The 24,175-nt window shown below is 37.7% G+C and overlaps 1 protein-coding gene across 1 annotated transcript in view; it reads right to left on the bottom strand.

Moving 5' to 3' along the window:
• The window catches only part of pth1r (parathyroid hormone 1 receptor), a 62,748-nt gene extending 43,360 nt beyond the window's left edge, over window positions 1–19,388 (bottom strand). The window contains exon 1 of the mRNA XM_077518601.1: window positions 19,255–19,388. Within this exon, the coding sequence (XP_077374727.1) occupies window positions 19,255–19,323 (69 nt within the window). The 5' untranslated portion in view covers window positions 19,324–19,388. The remainder of the gene's footprint in view (window positions 1–19,254) is intronic.
• Window positions 19,389–24,175: the final 4,787 nt, after the last annotated feature.

Genomic DNA, 24,175 nt, shown 5'->3' with positions numbered 1-24,175 from the left:
TTTTAGATTGAATTGCTTTTTCACATTTTTTTAAGTTGAATATCGATGTCAAATGGGCATGTCAACCTAATTACTTTTCAACCGCCTTGACCTGGTTGCCAGACCGGCGAGGTCAGAGAATGCTTCAATATTTATCAGGAATGTTCCTAATGGGCTCATGCATTTTTCAACGAGACTTTCACTAAAATACATGCGGCTGCATGGGAAAATCGGTCGCTTGAAGATACCTGAAAGCCCTCCCGGGGTAATTTTTTCATAAAAGAAAATGGTCTCATGAATGAGTGATGAATTGTACCTGCCTGGCTGCGAGGGATATTGTTCTCAGTCTCCTTCAAGTGAGCCTCCACGCTGCTTTTACACGTTTCTCTGATTGTACGGCTAATACAAGAACAAAGAAAAAAAAAATACTTCATTTGCAGAAGTGTCAACATACTAATGAGGTACCTTCAGGGGATTGGGGGGGGGTTGATTCAATCAATCTTTCACATTCAGAAATTATTGTGTTAAGTCTTCGTGTTTGTTTGTTTTCATGAATTTGGTAGACACACTACACCTGGCTGGGCGTTCCAGTGGACGGAGCTGCCGTGTCCCCCGGTGCATCTTGCAAGTTGGTGACAAAACGAATACTCAAGTTTAGACTCGCAAAAAGCAGGTCTAAAAGGTGGCGCAGTTGGTGTATTGCAATTTTGATGGATTTGATTGAGGCGGAGTAAGCGAGATTTGGCGCTCTGTGGACGTGTTTGGTGCATGTCATCGTATTTCGCTCTTAACTCTTTGACTCACAGCCATTTTCACTGAAGAAACCCCTCTTGCTCCCAGCTGTTTTACTGGATTGTGACTGATTTTGCAAGGGCCACAGAATATTGTGTTCTGCTGCTATAAAAACATGGAACCTAGCAAAAGAAAGGTTAAAGTCTCTTCTCTCATGAGGAAAAAAAGGACATTACTATCAGTTTCCGTTTTGCAGCAGTTAGCATTAGAATATAGCTAAGTTTCATCATTATTTACAAATCTGCTTAGAATTGTGCGGAAACAGCTTGTTTTCATCATGGTCCTAGTTAATCTATTATACTCTGCTGCCACCTGCTGGTCGTTTTTCATAATTAAGACAATTTTTTTCACCCATTCTCTGCAGTTGAGAGGCTGCATAAAAATCTTCTGTATGCTCTAGCATAAAAAAAAACCAAACATACAAAACGTATAAATCTTTGGGACACTTAATAAATTTAAAATAGAACATATTTATACGTTTTTTTGGAAGCAAATGAGTTAATGGGAACTTTTTTTTTTTTTTTTTTTACAATAATATGTTCTATGCAGCCCCACTAGTCTAAATATGGTATTTCTGGTTAAGATTGCATTAGTGGAATATGAGTTAAGAAGAAAAATCCAACAGTTTTTATCAATATCAGAAGGCGGCCATTTATTTTGCCACTTGCTGTCGAGTGTAAATGACAGAGTTGCTCAGGTCTCAGGTATCAACCAATCAGAGCTCAGCTTCAAAAAACTGTGAGCTGTGATTGGTCGTTGCCTGAGCCCTGAGCAACTGTGATGCCATCTTAAGTCGACAGCAAGTGGCAAAATGGATGGATAAAAATGGCTGGATTTTGCTGCATAACTCATATTACACAAATGTATTATTAATCAGAATGTCACTTTGCGCACTTCCACTGCCTTTAATTTTAATGGGAATGAGGGGAGCCGCCGCGATTGGCTGGAGTCGGCTGTGTTCCGTCCCACAATGGTGTGCTGCCCACAAAAATAGTTTTTTTTTTTTTGTTTTTTTTTTTTTTTTTTTTTTTTTTTGGGGGGGGGGGGGGGGGGGGGGTTCTATCAATGCACTGATATAAATTATGGAAAAACTTCTTAATACGGATCCTTTAATTTTCCTTCCGGTCAATGGCCACCCTGATAGAACAGACAGTGTGAGTCTACAAGGTGAATGCAATCAGGCACTAAATCCACTGTCCTCAGCACAACCCACCCGACAGCTTAAAAAAAAAAAAAATCTTTTGTTGTAATTAAACATTGTAGACTAATTAGCCACCATAGCACAATAATCCTGTTTCGATTTTGTTTAATGAAAAAGAATCAGCCAAAAGTCAAGTAGTGAACACAGTCACATTGTTTGAAGTGCTCTCTGAGACAGCAATAATTAACAAGGGCAACTGGGGGAAATTTCAAAATCAGGGAAATTAGCATGCGTAAAAAACATTTCATAATTAGCTACATCTGTGCTCATCTCTAAGAGCCAGCAAAGAGATGATTAGAAAGGCAGCAAGGCCGATATTTCGATAACTTAAACCCCCCCCCCCAAAAAAAACAAAAACAAACGTTTATTAGTATGATTTCCATATTCAACTGGAACATGAGTTTCCCCTTGTGCCACATCTAACACTGCTGCGACCTTCAAATGGCATTCATTTGTGCGTAATGTATGTGGTATCTTTTGGCCCCCGAGCAATGTGTGTGGAGGGCGGGGTGGCGGCTAACACACATAACATGTACAATAATTCCCATGATGCCTTCCAGGAATCAGGACAAATCAAATGGCAAAGGTCTTAGTGAAAACAAGCACACGCTTCTTGAGGACCTCAACGAGGCACACTTACAAACATGGTGCAAAAGACCACATCCATTAGTTTTCTTTGTCTCGAGTGCTGACCTGATTATGTATTCTGTTAAAAAAAAAAAAAAAAAAAAAAATTGTACTAACCGGTTCAGTCATTGTTTTCCGAAGTAAAAACAAATGTTTGCAAATGTCTTATTTTGATTAAACACGGAGGATAATCAGTCTTCTTTCATCAAGGACTGCAGAAGTCAATGAACGATTACTGTTCATGTGCAGAAATCAGAGGATTTGGACAATTTTTAATTAAAAACTGGCTACAAACGATTACTCGATTATTAAATAGTTGCTGATTAATTTTATAATCGATTAAACGATTAATTTTGACAGCCTTAGAATATTTGTTATAAAACCCAAAATGGAAAATGAACAAATAAATAAATAATAATAATAATAATCAAGTACTGTACAGGTTTATGGGGGAAATCAAATTTGTGCACAAATAAAAAATGGGAAAACAATGAATTTGGACATGTTCATCTGCCGCAAGTTGGGTGAACCAGAAGCAAACTTGAGCTGGAAAGGAGCTTTCACATGACTCGTAGGAACTTCATTTATTTATATTGATGTTTAGCCATGAGCACGCTTTAAAAATAAATAAATAAATAAATAAAATAAAATAAATTTAATTTTTTTTAAAAATCACAACTCACTGAATTTTTAAGTGACGTTTATGAAATTTGTTTTGTTGAAAACAGCAGACGTGACTACTATGCCAAAAAAATAAATAAATAAATACAAATCAGTGTAGTTGAAAATGTTTGGTTCCTCAAAAACTTGTGAATTTTCAATCACTTTTCACATAAATATATTTGGACTTCTCTACTTAAGCAACTGCTGCAAAGCCTTCCACTTTAGCTGTAGCTCTGTCAGTTAAAATGGAATAAAACTGAATAAAATATCCCTTTATTAGTTCGACAAGAATAGCCGAAATACTACACTAGGCATATTGTATACACACCAGCACGATTGTTGGTATCCTTCTGTTAAATGCAGAGTTAAGGAAGAAAGTTAAAGACTCAAGATGAAGCCACAATAGTCACCAAAATGACTTGAAAGTCATGAGACGTAAACTTGCCAGAATGTATAATGACAAGCAACAAAATTTCTTCTGGCAGAGGAGACAAAATTCAAGTTTTTGGGCAAGTCACACCAGCTCTATGTTTACGGCACAAAACCCCCCCAAAACAAAACACAAACACAGCATCCCTAATGTGAAACATGGAGGAGACTTGGTTATGTTCTGGGCCTGCTTTGGCATCCGGTTTAGGGTGTCTTGAATTTTTGTGGCTTCCAGTGAAATCTGTAGACTATCAAAGCCCTGTGTGTGAAAAGCTTGGTTACAGCTGCACATCACAGGTCGGAGGACAAAAGTCCCCATCAGGGTGGCCTCCACAACAAAACAAGTCTCATTAAGAAATCCTTTGATTGTGGTGATAATATATCATTATTATTATTATTTGTCGAGGCCACATTCATGAATGCCTGACTTTGACCGCTAGTTACTTTAAAGGGACAGTTTGGATTTATTTTTTTTTTACATGAATCTCAATTTGATCCTCACCTCCAGTGTGTGCGATCAGCACTGACTTCCCCTTGACAGTGTTCTGTGAGACGAGTTCTGGTTCGGTGTTGGATGGGAAGAAAATAGTCCGGCGAGTTGGCTGGGTCCACTTAACTCATTCACTGCCATTGACGGAAAAAGACGTCAAATGATTTTTTGCTGGTCTGGCAATGAATGTGTTAATAAATAACTTTAAAAAAAAATCAAAAATCAAAGTGGCCCTTGCAGCTTTCTATTTTTCTGTATGTGGCCCTCAGAGGAAAAAGTTTGGACACCCCTGCTGTACATTATATCAACAATTTATAATTGCTTCATTGATTTTTACCATGTTTAACTCATTTACTGCCATTGACAGAAAAAGACGTCAAATGATGCATTTTTTTGCTGGTCTGGCAATGAATGTGTTAAATAAAGCGTTTTTCTTCTAAAAACAATTTGTGTTCAAAAGAGTGATACATTTGCATCACAAAACTCCCTCCTAGAAAAAAAAAGTCAGACTCCATTACCCCCGGGCACTATTTTTCTGTTCATTCGTATCACTGCGCGTCACCGTGTAGACAGCTGATCGACACGCTGCAGACAGCTGATCCGCGCACCTTCCGCCCTCGAAAAGACAAACAACTTGTAGATTAGTGCGCGTCTATCAGCTGCATGCGGGGCACCGCGCACTGATACGAACGAACAGAAAAGTAGTGCCCGGCGGTAATGGCGTCTGACTTTTTTTCAGGAGAGAGTATTGTGATGCAAATGTATCACTCTTTTGAACACAAATTGTTTTTAGAAGAAAAACGCTTTATTTAGGTGACCCCAGCCACTAAATAGAGATTCATGCAAAAAAAATCCGAACGATCCCTTTCACAATTTCAAGTGATTTCATTCAGCATTCTTTAACAGAAAGTACGTACCAACTAGTGGTGCAACGGATCACAAAATTCACGGTTCGGTTCACGGATTTGAGTCACGGATCGGATCGTTCTTCGGATTAACAAAAGGAAAAAAAAAAAAGATGTTAAAAATAATAATAGTAAGAATTTTTTCTTTATTTATTTTGTACTATTTTCCATTAAAATGAATAAATTCAAAATGCCTAATATAGCCCTTTTGGATTTAGGAACACAACTTTAAGTGCAATATGAGGCAGAATACATGATCCATGTGTAAAATAAAAGTTGCTTAAAGTTGCGTTCCAAAATCTAAATGGCTTAGTTTGACATTTTGAGTTGAATGTTGTTGTTTTTTTAAATTCCATTCATTCATCCATCCATCCATTTTCTTGACCACGTCATTTTAATTAATTAATTTAATGCATGAGCCTTTGGGGATGATTTTAAATGTGATTTTTTATGAGATTTATTTTTTATATTAACCGGAAAAAGGACGTTTGAAAGTGCGTCAGAAGTGACTTCCATGGTGTTTTTTAAATATTGTGCACAAGTAATATACATTAAAAACAAAACAAAAACTAATACTGAAACTAAAACTAAACTAAAATGAAGCATTTATTAAACAACTAAAACTAACAAAACCACCCTGAAAACTAACTAAAACTAACTAAATAAAAAAAATAAAAAAAACAAGACTCAAAACGAAATTAGGGATGCACGATAATATCGGTGGCCGATAATTATCGGCACTTATCGACCAATTTGACATCAAACAGATAAAACAGATAATAGAGAAATCTGCCGATTTCATACAGAGAAACCAGATAATAAAAAAATCCAGCAATAATTCTAGACATGCCACGTTGGTCCATCTGTTGTGGTTGTGGCTCATATCAATAAAATTCAGCTTTATGGTGCTTTACATACGTTGAAACATTGTGCAAAGTTTATACAATATTTCAGTGTATTTGTTAAACTTATAGTGGGACTCGAAAATATATTTGTATTCAAGTTAATTTTGCAAACAATTATCAGCTTACTTATCGGTTATCGACATCGGCACCTCCAAATTATTGGTTTATCGGTATCGGTTGAAAATAGCATTATTGTGCATCCCTAAACGAAATCAGAACTAACTAAAATGAAAAATTCCAAAACTATAATAACCCTGGTAGTGGATCAATATGAGTTACATTTTTTTTTTTTTTTTATGAAATTGCACTTTGCATGACAATGCAACTTATTGAGATGAACCTGTGTGTAAACAGAAAAACTTAAGAGAAATATTTTCATGCCCAGAGCAAGTTTTGCGCACAGGTCGGCCTCACTGTGTGCGTAGGTGCAATTTTCGTATCTTTCTTTTGACATTTTCGGCGCACGCTGGTAGAAAGTAGAAATTCACATTTGTGCCGTTGTGGGAGTAAACACAACCGATTTGATTCCCAGCAACCTGAAGTGGCAATTGCAAAGTACATTGATACGGACATGCAAGAAGATTTCTGCTTTTGAAAGATGGAGTGATGGTGGCACTTGGAGACTGCCTTCATCCCCGAGTGCGTTTGTGTGTAACCGTCCAAACATCTAACAAACAAATACCTATAAATGTATAAGAGCAGGTCAACAATTTAAACCCGGGTTTTGAGATGTGCAATCAACTGTAGCTTGTAATCATTCAGGAGAAAATTGACCCAATTACAATCCGAACGTGTGTTATGTAGCTGAAGGTGGCGGTGGCAGTAAAGATTGTGGAGGTGACCTGAAGAATTTTGCATATTTGAAACTATTCCTGGAGAAACAGTGGGGGTAGGGCACAGTGGCTACACACAATAGCAGAGGCATAGCAGAGAATTTTCACGTGGACTCCAAGGAGGCTACGCGAGGATTCCAAGCATATCGCTGCCCACCGGGAGGTCCGCAGCACAACATTGACACACAACCACCGTATAAATAAACCCAACAGCAAAAGCAATCAGTCGCTGCGCCCACATCTGTGATAATGCAAGGCCCGAGTACAGCCAACACATAGGACCATATTCCGCGTATTCACACTCAGCGCCCAGTTAAATGGTCGGCTTTAATGCGACAGCGCTTATGGTACACAGTATAGTAATCAAACGTCAGACAAACAGTTTGTTATTTATTTAGTTCATATGTTTATGTATTTGATTTTTATTCAAAGGGAACTAAACCCACAGTTTTGACATAAATATGGCTGCCCCATAGGAGAATAGAAGCTGTTATTATTATTATTATTTTTTATAAATACTTAGTAAGTTGAAGTAAACAGAGAAGTTGATATCATCATCATCATTCTTACCATCATCATCAGGCCTGCAGGCTACTAATGTGGTCTGTGGGGGCTGTGTTGGTGACCCAGCTTTTAAAAGTGTGTTTTAATACATTTGAATGTATTTAAAGCCTTTATTTAAGGAATGCAGCAATATTCAATTTCCGTGCAGCATAACAGCTAAATGCTGCTTCACCATATTTGCATTGAACTCTGGGCTCCACTAATTGACCTGAGTCTGGAGACTAATATCATTTCTTGGCTGTTTATTTAACTCTGGTTAGCAACAAGGTCTGAAAATGTAAACATTGTACTTTCTAAAAACACAACATCAAACAGGTAATATTTCATTTTTGAAATATTCCATCATGAGTAAGTCGTGCTAGCAACGTAGCGAATGTAGAGGGAGGTGAAAGGAGTTAAGTGAGGTTCAACTCAAATCCTGCTAGCAGCTTTAAGAATGTGTCCTGCACCTTTTCATTTTTATACCACATGGGCTTGCTCATTCTTAGATAAAGTATAGAAAAATCTGTATCTAATTTTTAAAATTGTGCTAAATTAATGAATTACTATTCATAATATACCCATAAATACTAAGTGGGTGGTATTAAAGAATTGGGGGTGGGGCATGTGGCACACTTGGGCGACATCACACTGCTAAGAATATCTATTGGAGGTGTACAAGTAGCATAGAGTTGCACACAGGCTGGCCTTTTTTCAGATGAAAAGGTTGAGGGGGGGAAGCAGCAAGAGGTCACAGTAAGTCAAGAAAACAAGCCCTTTTCCTGAGCCAAACACAGCCACTGCACACCAGCCAAACCCAAGACTCGACTATTAACTCGACAAACTGCGCAATAATCCCAGCAATGAGGCGGTCGAACGTCAACAAATGCAGATAACCGCGGCAGTGTCGTTATCCTTACATCAGTGACATTACCCAAGGAACCCTCAAAGATCGAGCATCTAGTTGGCATGATGACATTTTGCGTGAAGGCTTTTTCCCTCCACTTGCAGGTCGCCTGTCAGACGTATCATTGCTGAGCCTGTAAAATTCCAGCAAACAAGTTGACGGGCCACTGATGAGCGCCGGTGACTCGCACTCAACCAGGCAGCTCGTGAAAGCCACGTGGGCATTTTTAAAATACTTTTGAACATGGATTATTTTCTCGACATGATTTTATGTTATGATTGGGACAGAAATGAAAAGAAAAAATATTTATACGAACCATATTTTCCTCATTTTATTAGTTTTTTTTTTCTCAAATGGCAGCATATTGCATTCGCTTGAAAAAAAACCCATGTTTTTTCTGAGTAATTTTTGGGATTTTTTTTTTTTTTTTTTTTTTTATTGAATATGTTTTCCGGAGTATTATTCTGTTTGTTTGTTTTTTGGTTTTGTTTTGTTTTAATTTCCCAGCTTTTCTACTTTTTTATGTTTTTCCTAAAAATGTATTTCAGGTGTGTTTTTTTTTTTTTTTTTTTTTTTTAATTTTCGGATTTTTGTGTTTTTTTTTCTGAATAAATTTTCCTCTTTTCTGAATACCCTTTTTTGTTTTCCTAAATATTTTCCCAATTTCTCTGGATGTTTTAATTACAGAAAAAATATTACAGACAAAAAGAAAACAAAACACCCACCCTGTTTTCCTTTTTTTTTCCAAGTGAATGCAATCTGGTTCTATAAAAAAAAAATAAAAAATAAAGAAAAAAATAAAGAATTAGATATTATCACTTTTAAAATCTGCCAACTAAATTGTCAGACCCTCCTGTTTCACTTAATATTTTTTACCTTTTTTTTTTTTTAGCCAAAAAGGATTTTTGCACTTGTAAAAAAAAAAAAAAAAAAAAAACAAAACAAAACAAAACAGTGACTCTTGTAGATTTTAAATGTGACCATATTGGCCGGGCAATTATTCCGTTAGGCCGAACTGTTTATTAGGGATGTGTGAGTAAGTACCAATACCAGGTATCACTATCGGGCCTTATTTCAAGGTATCGGTACTCGTAACAACAGTATTTGCTGCCCTCTTGTGGTCGTTTTACAATCAGAAACTAGAAGAACAAAAAATTGCCATTAATATCACACAATTTTAATGAAAAATGCTAAATTGGGATGGCATTGTTTTTTGGGAGGGAATTTTTGGTAACAAAATTACTAGTCGTATCAGTACTTGTTATTGGTATCTGTGACTATTCAACATTTGAGCACTCATAGGCTGCTGGTGTCAGTCTGATTAAAAAAAAAAAAAAAAAAAAAAAAAAAGTAGTATCGAACGTCCCTACTTGTTGTCATATTTTTCTTTTTGTGGACATGGCCAAAGGGAGTTTTCTGCCTCAAATGTGCCGACCACATCATCTCATTTAGAAGCAGGAATCACATTTGACCAAGGTTGGCGGTGTAAATACCAACTGTCCACAGAAGAAAAAAGAAAAAAAAAGAAAAAGAAAAGCCTCACATGCTCTAGCTTGAATTCCACTTCTTTACAGCCCGGCACAGAAAATGTTGTTTCTGAATTGATTTTAGTGCAGCAGTTTGACTGGAAACATACAAGCGAAGGCACGAATACCGTCACTGCTGAGCTGCTGCACGTTTCCTGTGCTTAAAGAACCTGCTCGCAGCTCCAGAAACTTTGATGACATTCTGTGTTCCAATCACATAATCGCACAGCTGACACGCATGCGATGTGCCCTAAAACGCAGGCTACGTGCACAGATCCCGACTGCCTGGATTCTTGCGCGGATCGTATGGAGTAAATATGTCAAGTGAATCGGCAGAGGTGGTTCATATGAAACCCAGATTTGATGGAAAGGATCAATCTGGACCTGGTCGGGCTCTGTTGCCCTGATAAGAGTGACTCATGATCAAGGCAAATGCAAAACACTTTGAAGTGCTCTCGTAAATGTGGGCTGAATCTTTGATTACGTGCACCGTGAGCGACCCAGACTCTTTGCATACTCGAAAAAAAATGTCAGAGAATGTTGAGGAAAAAAAAGGGGGCGGGGACAAAGCCTCAGAGTATGTCACAGTCTTCATTTACATCACTTCTAATAATGATCATTTTAATACATTTTAGAGCTGTCAAACGATTACATTTTTAAATCAGATTAATCACATCTTAAAATTGTGATTAATCGCGATTAATCGCTTATTTAAAAAGGCTTTTTTATCAACATTTTTTGCCCGCCAAATTTAAAATGCACCTCTATAATGTGTTAATTTTTTCGGCATTTAATGTTATGAGGACGTCTCATCCTCCTGTTTTTCTAATCAGTTACATTACTTGCATAATTTAAAGTGGAAAGAAAATGCCCCATATAGTTTGACATGAAGAAATATTCTGATTGTCATATGCAAGCATTTATTAAATGCTTCACATTAATGCATGTTATGTTTATTGTTCATACCTGTGCTACCTTTAACGTAGACATCCACTGTCAAGCCAAAGGATCATCTGCAGTCAAAATTAATAGTGCGATTAATCTGCGTTAATACATGATTAATGCGATAATTTTTGTATTGTGATTAATTAATTAGTTAACGCTTTAACTTTGACAGCACTAATAAATTTATTAAATTAATCTGTTGATTATTTTTTGCAATTGATGAAATTGATGATAAAATCGATTAATTTATTTTTAAAAATCAATTTTTAATTCCATGATTTAATTAAAAAGAAATAAAAAATATTCCAAATGATCTTTTCTACACTTTAATCTTCTTAAATTACTTGCTTTTCTTCACACGATATCATTTCAGTCTTAGAAAATTCTGAAGTTTTTAAAGGAACACAATTGTGAAAAACTAACCAGCTATTCTGTGAGATGTCTTCCCTGAAAAAAATAGAAATGGTAGTTATTACACAAACGGCCAGCAGGTGGCAGCAGAGCAAAGGAGATCAACCAGGGCCATGTAGAAAAAAAGCTAAATTACTGACAATTTAGATTTTTGAAAACTGATGAAACTTAGCTCTCTTCTAATGCGAATTGCTGCAAAATGGAAACAGATAGAAAGATACTTTTTTTCCTGATGAAAGAAGAGACTTTAATCTTTCTTTTGAAAGGTTCCATGCTTTTATAGCAATAGAACAAAATATTCTGTGGGCATTGCAAAATCAGTCAAAATCCAGTAAAACAGCCGGGAGTAAACGGGATTGCTTCTGTGAAAATGGCTGGGAGCGAATGATAATAGATAATATTTTGTGATCATAATATTTCAAATACATTCCCATAAAATTATGACCTTTCTTTGCTGTAAAGACGGATAATGTATTAAAGGTGTCACCTGTCTAAACAGATCAAAATAAACCTTCCTAAGTGTTGTTTTACCCGCCTCAGCATCTCTGCCAGAGCACATTTTGCTTGCTGCCATTGCGTCTGAATGTTTATGTATGTGCTGGTCAAGCTACATACTGATTCAAATAATGCTTGAAGCTCCGCGTCACATCGCACAATAATCACATCCACGAAAGTGGCGTGTGCAGCACAAAAAGTTACAACAACACGTGCGAGTCATCCCGGTCATGAGGTCCCAATTCAACGGCCGCCCACGTTTTCCCAAAGCGCTGCTTCCGCTTAATAAATTAACGCGGTAAGTAAGTAAGTGAGGACAGTTGTTACCCTGAAGCTGTTTTTTTGTTTGCCATCGGACGGATCGCGTTCCTGCTGAAGGCAGGGTCAGCTGACCCCGATGGAGAACGTGCAGTGTTCAGTGTTCTCACACAACACTTCAGTAGCTCGCTGGTTCCAATTAAGTCAAACTTGTAATATTATAGCTGAGAATATTTAGACGAGTATGAACATAAAGTTCTGGAAGAAAAAAATATATATTGTAAAACTAAAATGATAATATTAAAAGTCCAAATATCTTCAGAATAAAGCCATAACTTTAAGGATATATTCTAAGAAACATTGGGGTAAAAATATCCCAATCTGCATTAAAAATTGACAAATCCACTACTTGGGGTCAAGCAGCTAACTCAACTTTCTCAAAAAAAATTGGGCTGTTTTGTATAAAATGATGCCAAGAATTGGGTTGTTGTGTACAAAACAACCAAAACATGTCATGGATTAATCAATTTCTGACCCAAATTGGCTTATTTTGACCCAAATGTGTTTTAAATTTCGGTAGTTTTTAATTGAGAATGAAGTCATATTTAAAAAAAAAAAAAAGATTGCAATTTTATTCGCATGCATTTCTTCTTCTTTTTTTTTTAAACTTTAAAAGAATAAAATTGTACTATACATTAAACATCTGAATTTTATAGGAATAAAATGATCAACGGTGGACAAAACCGTCATTATATCGTAATTTAACGCGGACTGAAATCCAGTATTAAAATACCGTATTTTCCGCACTATACGGCGCACCTTCAATGTATGACATATTTTCAAACGTTTTTCCATATATAAGGCGCTACAGTAGAGGCTGAGGTTACGTTATGCATCCATTAGATGGTGCTGCGCTAAAGGGAATGTCAACAAAACGGTCAGATAGGTCAGTCAAACTTTATTAATAGATTACAAACCAGCTTTCTGACAACTCCATTCACTCCCAAAATGAATAAACAGCTGTTTTGTTATTTTGTCTGAGGTAAAGTATTAGTATTAACTAGCGATCCAAGATGGCGCGATCTTCTGCGCATGCGCGTCACCGATCGTGCAGGGTCAACCGATAGCGTCTTGACAGCGAGACCTGTGGCGGCTCAATAGTGATCCATATATAAGGCGCACTGGATTATAAGGCGCATGGTCAGCTTTTGAAAAAATTGAAGGCTTTTAGGTGCACCTTATAGTGTGGAAAATACGGTAAATCTTTTATTGTATGAGAGTAGTTTGGATCCGTTCACGTGATTGGAAAATTGGAGCGATCACATTATTTTTCTGCAGATCAGCATCAGCTGAAAAAGATTAGATTTTTAAATTTCTTCAATTTCTAAAGGCAAGAATAAAATATTTTATTTGCTTATTTGATTTGAATACTTGCTGACTTAAAGCCAAATAAAACGTTATGTTGGGAATAACTGTTTGAATTAATTAAAAAATATATATATGATAATAACGACAGTTTGGATGCACTATTTTTTTCTTTGTAATGCATTGCCAAGTTACTAGATCGAGATATTTGAATGCAAACTGAAACATTTTGAGAATAAAGATGTAATTTAAAAATATTACTTTATAATAACGACCTCATATTTCGAGATGGAATTCAGAAATAATAAATAAAATGTTTATTTTTCAAGAATGAAATACGCATGTCAGCCAAGTCATTTTAAAGGTAAAACTTGGTCATTTTTATAAATTCCTAAATTTGGGTAGTAAAGCACCATGAAAACTTTTTTTTAGTGCAATTTTGCATGCAATTTTTTTTCTTTTCTTTTTTACAGTAATGTACCTATTTTATAAAATTTATGAAGGTTTGAAAATTGAGAATGTTTAAACAAGAGAGATGTGAGAAAATGTAAATTGATCAGAAAAGTGTAAAAACTGTGTGGTGACGGGTTTTAGAGCCTTAAAACATTTATCATAAATGTAAAACATAAAGCTAACTACTTTACTAACTACGTGGATTTCTTTATTGCTGGTATTTTTTGGAACCTAATACCAGTGGAAAAGGAGGAAACACTGTACACACAAAAAATTGCTCTAATATAATAAATGTGATTTAAGGGGGGGTCATTTACAACAATGACAAAAAAAAAAATCTCCCATATTCCTTCTTCTCAAATGTGAAATGCTCTCGGCTTCCTTTGCTCTAGTCAGCAAAGTTTGAGATAGACGTCCATTTGGGATTTACAGCAGTGACTTTAGTGACATGTCAAAGTAATAAGCACATTAAAATAACGGCGAGAGGCGGCTTGAAATATTTGGAAAGCAGCGTGTTGAAATTGAAAAAGCTTTGTGTTCTTTCTACAAACACAGACGCAGACTTTCCACTCTTTGCTTTGGCATCCAATGTGTCCATGTCCATTTTTTTTTCTTATTTTTGTCGGTCACGGCTCGGAAACAGGAAAATCTCAGGGTGGAAGCCTGAGCAAACAGCCCCAGCTAACGACACTTACGAACGCAACTACGGTTCTGCGGTCGGGAGGGACGAAATAGAAACGCAGGTACACGCATCGGCGGCGCTCACTTTAATCGTGATGGGCGCGACGTCGACGCCGATGGAGCCCGTCGCTGGGAAGAGGCGCTGATCCTGAGAAGCGGGGCAACGCGCCTGTTGAATGCACAACAGCCACGGCCAAGACACACACAAGCAACTTGGAGCAGCAGCGGCAGCAGGCAGTCTGACATATGAACATCTTTCGGGTCAGTTCGGACATCTCGAAGATCTAGGATTTAGTTCTGAGCCTACGTGTTGGACTAAAGCACATCTAAATGGTTAGATGGCCCAAACCTTAGGGTTTTCCTACCCCTGACCTGCCCAAAGAACACTCGATATAGGTATAGAAATGATCAAACGTGATCCACTGAGTACTGTGGGGGGTCTCGTTCCAATATTCCAAATTTGACCCTTCGCCATGAAGAAGTCAGGTAAGTTGGCATAAGACCGACACCCAGACCACCAGCCATGCTTGGAAAATTGGAAGTCAACATGAATCCAAGTATTCCAGGATTTGGAATCCTGGAATATGGAAACTTAAAACCTAAATGTAATTACAAATATGCTGAATATGGTGTGGGAACATTTTAATTCACTTTCTATCCCCGAACCGTAACCATACCCCTACTTTTATCTGTACTGGGGAGGTGTCAGAAAAGTTTGGAATCAAATATAATGGATGCAGAAACAATAATACAGTGGTTCTTAAAAAGAATAAATAAATACCGTATTTTCCGCACTATAAGGCGCACCTAAAAGCCTTCAATTTTTTCAAAAGCTGACCCTGCGCCTTATAATCCAGTGCGCCTTATATATGGATCAATATTGAGCCGCAACAGGTCTCGCTGTCAAGACGCCATCGGTGACCCTGCACGATTGGTGAGGCGCATGCGCAGAAGATCGCGCCATCTTGGATCGCTAGCTAATACTAATACTTTACCTCAGAGAAAATAATAAAACAGCCGTTTATTCATTTTGGGAGTGAATGGAGTTGTCAGAAAGCTGGTTTGTAATCTATTAATAAAGTTTGACTGACCTATCTGACCGTTTTGTTGACATTCCCTTTAGCGCAGCACCATCTAATGGATGCATAACGTAACCTCAGCCTCTACTGTAGCGCCTTATATATGAAAAAAGTTTTAAAATATGTCATTCATTGAAGGTGCGCCTTATAATTCGGTGCGCCTTATAGTGCAGAAAATAGGGCACATAAATTTGAATAAATACATAAAAGAATAATCACTTATTAAATCACAATCACAATATTAGGAATGAGGGGAAAAAAGTGCAACGAAACTATTTTTCAAAATCGTTCATCCCAAGTGTAGGGGCCCGGACTCGTCCACTTCTTTGACCACTACACTTCTGTCTGATGGTCGTTTTATATAGCCCCACACTTTCTCAAAAGTAAATAAAACTGAATGGAAATACGAGAAATTTGAAAAATTGTGGCTAAGGAAACAGGTTTTGCGAATAAACGCTGAAAGACCGGATACACGCCACACATTTTAACCGGATATTACGTCACACGTACGTTTGTAGTCACAACACAACGGCGGACGATAAAGTAAGCTATGTTTGGTGGAATGACAAAACAGAAATCTCTTTGGAATTAATTACTTAAGGAAGCCAATATTAATGCAATTTTAGATGAAAAAAAGCAAAGAAACGCTACGGTTTATCAAGAATTAACGTATTTTTCAGATTATAAGTCACAGTTTTTTTCATAGTTTGGCCGGGGGTGCGACTTATACTCTGGTGCGACTTATGTGTGAAATTAACACATTATTATATCGGTTCACGTTATTTTCACACTAAACCGCAAGAGGGCGCTCTAGGCCTGTGTTGCTAAGTTCAACATTGCCGGTAGAAGAGGATCGTCTACCTCCCGAGTTGGGGGAGTTGTTTAAAAGTGACACCGAGGATGAAAATTTCATTGGATTTAGTGATTTGGAGTGAAACTGATAGTTTGGTAAACTTGTTAGCATGTTCTTTATGCTAGAGTTATATGAATAACTTGAAGTGATGGGAACATAATTCACCCACGGAACGTTGGGACGAAGGGAGAGTTCCGGGTGAGAAGGTTTTGTTTTGTGGAAAAGGGGAGTTAGCCTGTTAGCTTCTAGCTTAGTGGGGAGTTGCTGTTAAGACCTTAGAAGCTGATGTCAATAAAACGCCAGCCTTTGGCTCCGTGCTTCAACACTCCGCCTCCGATTCCCGTCACTGCTCGATACAAACTATAACAAAATATGTTACGTCGTTACTGACATTACCAGGCATGTCAGTCATGTAACGTTAGTATACCGTACACTTATTCAGCCTGTTGTTCTCTCTTTTATTTTTATTTTAAATTGCCTTTCAAGATGACATATATGTTTTTGGTGTTGGATTTTACCAAATAAATTTCCCCCCAAAATGCGACTTATACTCCAGTGCGACTTATATATGTTTTTTCCTTCTTAATTATGCATTTTTTGGCTGGTTCGACTTATAATCCGGAGCGACGTATAATCCGAAAAATACGGTACAAAAAGGAAACTCATTCGACATCGCAGAGCGCAGTCGCTTACTGTTCTTCTTCTTTTAAATTAATGGTGGATCACTTCTCTTTGGTGTATAACGCCACCTACAGCGGCAGAGTCCCCTCTCAATATTCGCACAAGAAGAACAAATGTTAACAGGCATTAAGTTGCAAGTTTGTTTTGCGCAATTTCACAAAATTCACTTAAAATTTCAAAACATTTGGAAATTTTGAAAAAAAAAAATGGAAACCCAACTACAGTTAAATCAACAGTTTTAAAAATATCTAACACTGGGAGAGTTAAATTAACAATAGGAGTAGACAAGTAACTCTTCTCAGACACATTTGTTTTCTCTCTCAATAAGTGTTAGTTGGACTCCTTATAAGTCGACCCTGACTGGGATTTGATCCCCAATACTGTGCCATGCAGCCATCACATCTAATCTCTTAGTCTTTATGAATAATTAATGTATCAAAAGTACACCAGTAATTTGAGAGTGGAATATCACTTATGATTCATTTGACTGCAAACAACAAGTCCAAGTTTGTATTGGAGACTAATTGACAACTTGTTTTGAAGAGAGCATTTCAAGCCTGTTATGTTGACCACAGTCTCTTGTGTGAGTGATCACGACTTTGTGGTCCCAAACTCCTTTTGTTTTAATGTTCCTGTTTCCCTGTGATCAGCATGGGCGAAGAGAGGAGGAAAATGGCACTTTGTCTTACTTTGTCTAGTTAATCTAACACTATGTAGAGTTAATCTAACTCTAGGAGATCAGCTCTTTGACATAACCCCTACTATGGATGCCATTTAACTCTGAAAATGTTAAAATTTAAATTTGGGATTTAAAATCAACCCCCAAAAACGTAACTCTTATGTAACTTTCAACATTCCAACTTTTATCACTAAAGTCACATAATTGTACTTAATTATCGATAATAAAATTCAACAACAAAAGGGCCAAGTACAAATCACTCCTGTCGAAAATGGTTTGCAACAGTGGTGAACTAGTGGAAACCATAATTATAACCTGCCTGACATCCTGCACCATCCGCCTCAGCTCAGAAAACAAATGAAATACTGCCCCCTAGAGGTTGGAGGTATCATGTTCAGAAACGAAACCCATCTCCTATACACGTGGTGTCTTAAAACAACACAAATGGTGACACAGCACATGCAGGTAATATAACAATAATCACAGGCATACATTCTTTATCCTCTGCAAAGAACGACCAAAAATGACATCACTTTACTGAGTGCCGAAGAGAAGTGGTGACTCCCCACCACCACTCCAGTGCATATGAAATCATGATGCACAAACGTTTTAATTTGAATTTACATTCTATTTGACAAGGTTATTCCTCAGTTTTACACAATATTAGTTGAAATTGAAATGACACTACCACAAAAAATGCTGTTTTTTGGGCCACAGACCGGCTTAATGGCACTTCCATCCATTTCAATGGGAGAATGATTTGAGACAAGACTGTTTTGAGTTAAAAGTGTAATCTGAACTTGCTACAATATTGTTTTCTTTATCGGTGGTGTTTCATATCAATTAATGGTTCATTTGCTTTTATTTTAGCGTGAGCTATACAGTGAGTTGAGTAAGACAATAGAAAAAAAAACTGATATTTAGTGTAAAACAGATTAATTAATTCTCTCTCTTGCTCTTCTCTCTCTCTCTCTGTGCAAAAAAAAAAAATAGAAAAAAAACATGCAAAGAGGACCATGACAACAAATGATCACATATTAAATTGGAATAATGAAGGGGAGAAAAAAAAGATTATTTTTCAAAATTGTTCAAATTGTTCATATTTGTATAGCATGCAACCCTATTCGTATGTCTGACTGTCTGTTGTATGAATGTAACAGGTGGACACCGTCTCGTGGAAGAATTGTTCTGCCGGTCAATATAAATCACTCACAGATGAACAATGATACAATATATACAATAAAGTGTTGGCAGTTTTGCAGTCCTAAACTGCACTATATGAGCTATTTCTAATATTTTGGTTGTAGAGCTTTGTGAGTGGGTTAAAATACAAAAGTAACTGCTACACACCACAAAATCAGCTTTGTTGTGAGATTTCCCTAATGAAATGTCCAGCGAGTATTTTGCACTACAGTTGCCCCCAGCCTGATGCTGACTGTCTGTCACTGATGTGTGTCAAGTGAGAGCAGCCCTGGCAGGCGACATCAAAATCCCTTTATCCTATCAAGCATAACGTTGCTTGGCAGAATATCAGAAAGAAAAACGAGTTCTTACCAGGCAGAAAGTGCAGAGCAGTGAGATGAGAAGCAAATCCAGACTGTGGAGCAGCGCAGCGGAGCCCATCACTGACCTGCTGCAGTCACTTGATTCTTCCACGGAGTCCTCGTAGGGTTCTCCCAAAAAGATGCTGATGATGCTTGGGTTTAAATTATTTAATCTACGCTTCAAAGTGGAGTGTGATGTGCTTTTTTTTTTTTTTTTTTTTTTTTTTTTTTACTCCATCTGGCCTCTCTTGCTGCTTAGGCTCTGTAATCCAACCGGTTTTTTTAATTACCTATCATCTGAACGCTTATAGGGTCAGCAGTGCTCACTTTATTCCCCCCCACCCACTTTTTTTTTTTTTTTGCATGTGTGTCTTTTAAACCCCCCCTTCCCTCCCTTTCTCGTGAAATTACATCCACATGTCAGCACTATTTATGTCGCTCTGCCTTCTGCGGTGGGAAGTTCAAATGAGTCTTTGTAGGGGGAAGAGAAAAACCAACGCTGTATTTTTAGTTCTTTTTTGAAAAAAAATTCCCCCTCAGACTTGGAGCCATGACGCTTTATTCCAGCCACGTCTTCCAAAAGAAACGTGCAGTCAAATTAACAATAAAAAATAAATAAATAATTATAATACCAAGCCAGTTTTGGGGGGGCTGTGTGAGGGGATGTCACTCAAGGCTGTCACCATCCGCGTTGCTGGCGTGTTTCCCCATGACCAAAAACAACAAGATTATTCTCAATAATTACCACTTTTACGCATCACTTTGCGAGGCACGTCTTCCACGTGTGGCAGAATGTTTGACAATCCTCGCGACAGAAAAATCTCAATTTATCTTCCACTAAAGACAACATAGAAAAGCCAGAAATAAAGGTAGAGAAAGTCCAAAAAAAACCGGTCGGACACGTAAAAGAACGTCGCGGTTGTGCGCGTACAAAAAAAAAGTAAGTTTCTCGCTCCAGATGTGTCAGACGGGCTTGTTCGCAAGTCTCGCTCCGCACGAGAGTGATTCTGTGGGCATGGGAAAAGGGGAGTAGGAGGAGGGAAGGAGGGAAGGAGGGAGGGAGGGAGGGAGGGGAGGCAGGTAGCGGCCGCTCATTGGCTTCCGCTCTCGAACGTCGGAGTAAAAAAACACGACTCACGATGTGACATATTTTCTCAGCCCCTCAAACAAACTGTACATTCAACACCATCGCGCAGCCTTGGCCAATCCGCCGCCCCCCAGCCACCCCCACCCCACTTCAGCCCCTCAAAGAGTGCATCTTGTAACTCTGAATTACAGAGACATAATGCAGAGCCCCCATTTAATAAATCAATCTCTTGATGAGGAACTTCAATATTAACATCAGCATTCATGACTTGTTTGGTGAGGAAAAAACGGGGGGGAATCTTGGCAATGTTGGTCAAATTTGATGTAACTGTTGTCATGTTAACCTGCTCACAAACTCGAATGGCACTGGCGGACCGTTTGTACTGAATGTGTGTTAAAAACTGATCAATTGTGTGTCACGTTCAGGGAAAACAGGATGTTAAAACTGGTTCATTTCAGGTGGACAACGATGTGCAAAGTGACTATATACAGTATTTGTTGATCTTTGGAGCGTTGACAAAAGCCTGTTTAAATTCTGAACTAAATTCTTCAACAGTGTGTGTAATCCTAGCAAATTACAATTGCACTGAAGGTTTGTTTACACTAGGGTCGGTTATATTAACCCATGATAATTATGGGCTTATGGCACTACTAATGTTCAGATAAATCATCGAGTCATAATGACAAGTAGTGTGTATGTAATGATGATTAAATAGTGATATGCAAATGTATTATGTAATGCAGGGCCAGATGGTGAAAAAATAAATATGTAAATAAATAAATAAATAAAAATGCCCCTGACATTTTTGGCTTGGCCAGAACCTGATCAGCGGAGCACAACTTACTGACTAATGCTTGGAGCCGTTTCATCTTATTTAATTGGCTTTTATCAATTCAATCTCTGTTTAGTATCTTAAGGTTACATTTTTATTTTAGATGATAATCAAAAAAGGCACATGAAAGCAACCAAAAAGAAAGGGCTGGAGTTGGCTTCAGGCATGCTTATAACAAAGTTAACAATAGCAGCATAATTTAAGAGAAATTTCGTTTATTGCCTTTAGGCTTATTATAAATTTACCGTTCATTATTACTTCATAAGTTTATCAAATAGCCATTGTAGAAAGCAAATAAGTAAATTAACTCAACACAGTGGGCTCTGTTCTACAATGTGCAGTCTATTCTTTCTTTTGTGTTTTTCAGAGATAGATACAGTTCGAAAGGGACATCTGCTCCTTCCTGGGAGGGAACACAGCCGACTTGCTTCCAGGCCAATGGAAGCAGCTCCTCTCATTCCTTCTAAATTCAGCGAAAGAGAGTCGCAAACACAGGCTATGATGATTTAGAGGCGTTTGACCCACAATGTTGTTATATTTGTGAGTAAAATACAATGACATCCACAACACATAGCGGAGTACAGAATCTGTCTGCCTCGTGCAAATTCACCAAAATCACATTACATCACCACATCTTAGAACTGCTCCGAGCTGGTCTCAAGTCTAGTCTACAGTCCGTCACCATATTGTCAGGTGCGTCAGGGCTGTGTAAAAGAACACACACTCAGTCCACCAGAACGCCCAGTATGGTGCAGCCTGCCTATTTTTCAAGCATGGTAAATAAGACTTGCCCTGGAACCAAAACACAGATGTGCCACTTTTTACGTCAAGCACATGTGCGTTGTCTTACGAAAATAGATCCTAATTTCCTAGCTTCTTACCTATGTTCTATTTCAAGTATTAGCCATCAACAACATCCTAAATATCACAAATTTAGCTTCAATTATTAACTTCAACACTTGCATCCTTAAACTTGAAATAAATTGTATGCATTTTTCAAATATTCCCTGACATAGCCCAATTCTAATTCTTCAGGTTAAAGAGTGCCTTTAAAAGATTTTAACTCTTTAATACCCACGGACGAGAAGTCTCGTCACGTGACACCCAGAAGTTGTCACCCGCCGACGAGAAGTCTTGTCAACTGTTTTTTTTTTTAATGAATGGGTGGATGAGACCCTTGGGCAACTTCCCTTAGTATTAAGCCCGTGAAGCACTGTAGTGACTAACTGTGCCCTCTTGATGGCAGTGGTGGTCTCTTTCCATAAGAAAGATGTGATTTTTTTAGCAAAGAAGAACGAAGCGTTGTGGAGTTGTGGTGTGGTGGGTGGAGGAAGGAGGAGTGCTAACCGGAGGACGCTAAAAACAACGACAGACCACTTCAAAAGCCACCGCCTCCGGTGTTCTCAAGACATGTTGTGAAAGTTTGCATCGTCCTATTTCTGACGATTCAACATCATCTGACGAGGAATCCGGTGACGAATTTGACGAGTCAAGTCTGGCAGCAGTAGAAGCAGCAGAGATTCAATGTTCAAATGTTCAAAATCAGCTGGGATTCTAGGGGTTATCTTTTCAGAAAAATGCTTGGTAATTAAAGAGTTAAGATGCATTTTATGTCAGGTTAAAAACTGCACATAAAGCAACCGTGTTAAAAGCATTTGACACTCTCTTCCTCTGAATCATGCCTTTTGTGTGAATCCAACTGGCTGCAGGGAGACAGTTTCTTTTGTTTAGCAAAGTAAATCCAATGCAAATATGATTCTTGAGATGGGAATGGTATTCATTATTCATGATTGGCAGTTATGTTTAATCCTTTGAGAAACACATCTTTGTAAGTGAACTGTGTTTCGCCGTCCTGAATAAGGTCTGGTGAATGTGTGAAAACAATGGAAATGTGTTCACATATCTGGAGGAGAAGACTTCTGCTGTGCTCTGATTGTGATAAGAAAGATGGGTCCAAGTTTCAATCAATGAGCCACAGTAGCCGTGACAACTTCAATACGTTTAACCAAAGCATAGAGCACGGCTACTCATTTAAATTACGATGCAGGATGCAGCATTTGAACACATCTTTGTAATAAATATCTCAAAATGCTTAAAACAGCCAAAAAAAAGAACACTTGCTGCTTGCTGATTCACAAAAAGTGTATTTAAAAGTTCATTATGTAATTTCTGTCAAGTCAAGTTTATTTATATAGCCCTTAATCACACAAAAGTCTCAAAGGGCTTCACATGCCCACAGTTGACAAATAGCAACGATATCCCCTGATCAAACCACAAAAGGGCAAGGAAAAACTAAAGTGGAAGAGCATTTGATTGTTTTGCCTTTTACTATACAGAGTTGGTGACAAAAACAGTATCAGAAAATAATTTACTGTCAAAATAATTGACATTGGAAAATTTTCCATGGCGCACCTGATGATCTTTCATGTACGACGGCGCATCAGGGACATATGTAAACATATATTTTTAGGGGGATAATATTTAGAGGAAAAAAAACTCACAAATTTCCGAGAAAAAAAATATCTGTGACATTATGAAGTGCCAAATTTGCGAGAAAAAAAAATCTAATTCATGAGGAAAAAAAATAATGAATATTTGCGACATTATGAAGTGGCAAATTTGTGAGAAAAACTCACAAATTTACGAGAAATTAATGAGAATATTTGTGACAAAGTGGCAATTTTGCGAGTGATGACATGTTCGAGGTCACGCAATCTTGAGCAATGGATAGACCTACGAGGCACAGAAGACCCATGGCTGTATATTTATACGTGGCCCTAATACGCTGTTGTATTGCAGTGCCTCTTCAAAGTGTGAATGCTTAATATGATATGGTTAATCCCTGCTAAGGCGATTACTATCTGCTTATTTGAAAACCCCACCGAAAAGTAGAATTCAAGTTACGAGTTCTTCCACCGTAGGCATTTGCAAACTTGGTAATTGTGACATGGCACAAACATCTGAGTAGGTTGCGTGTATTTCTCGCAGGTTTCTGATTTATTTTCTCTGCGG

The sequence above is a fragment of the Festucalex cinctus genome, chromosome 1, assembly GCF_051991245.1.
Source record: "Festucalex cinctus isolate MCC-2025b chromosome 1, RoL_Fcin_1.0, whole genome shotgun sequence".
Lineage (NCBI taxonomy): Eukaryota > Metazoa > Chordata > Actinopteri > Syngnathiformes > Syngnathidae > Festucalex > Festucalex cinctus.
This window is presented reverse-complemented; position numbering and strand designations above follow the sequence as displayed.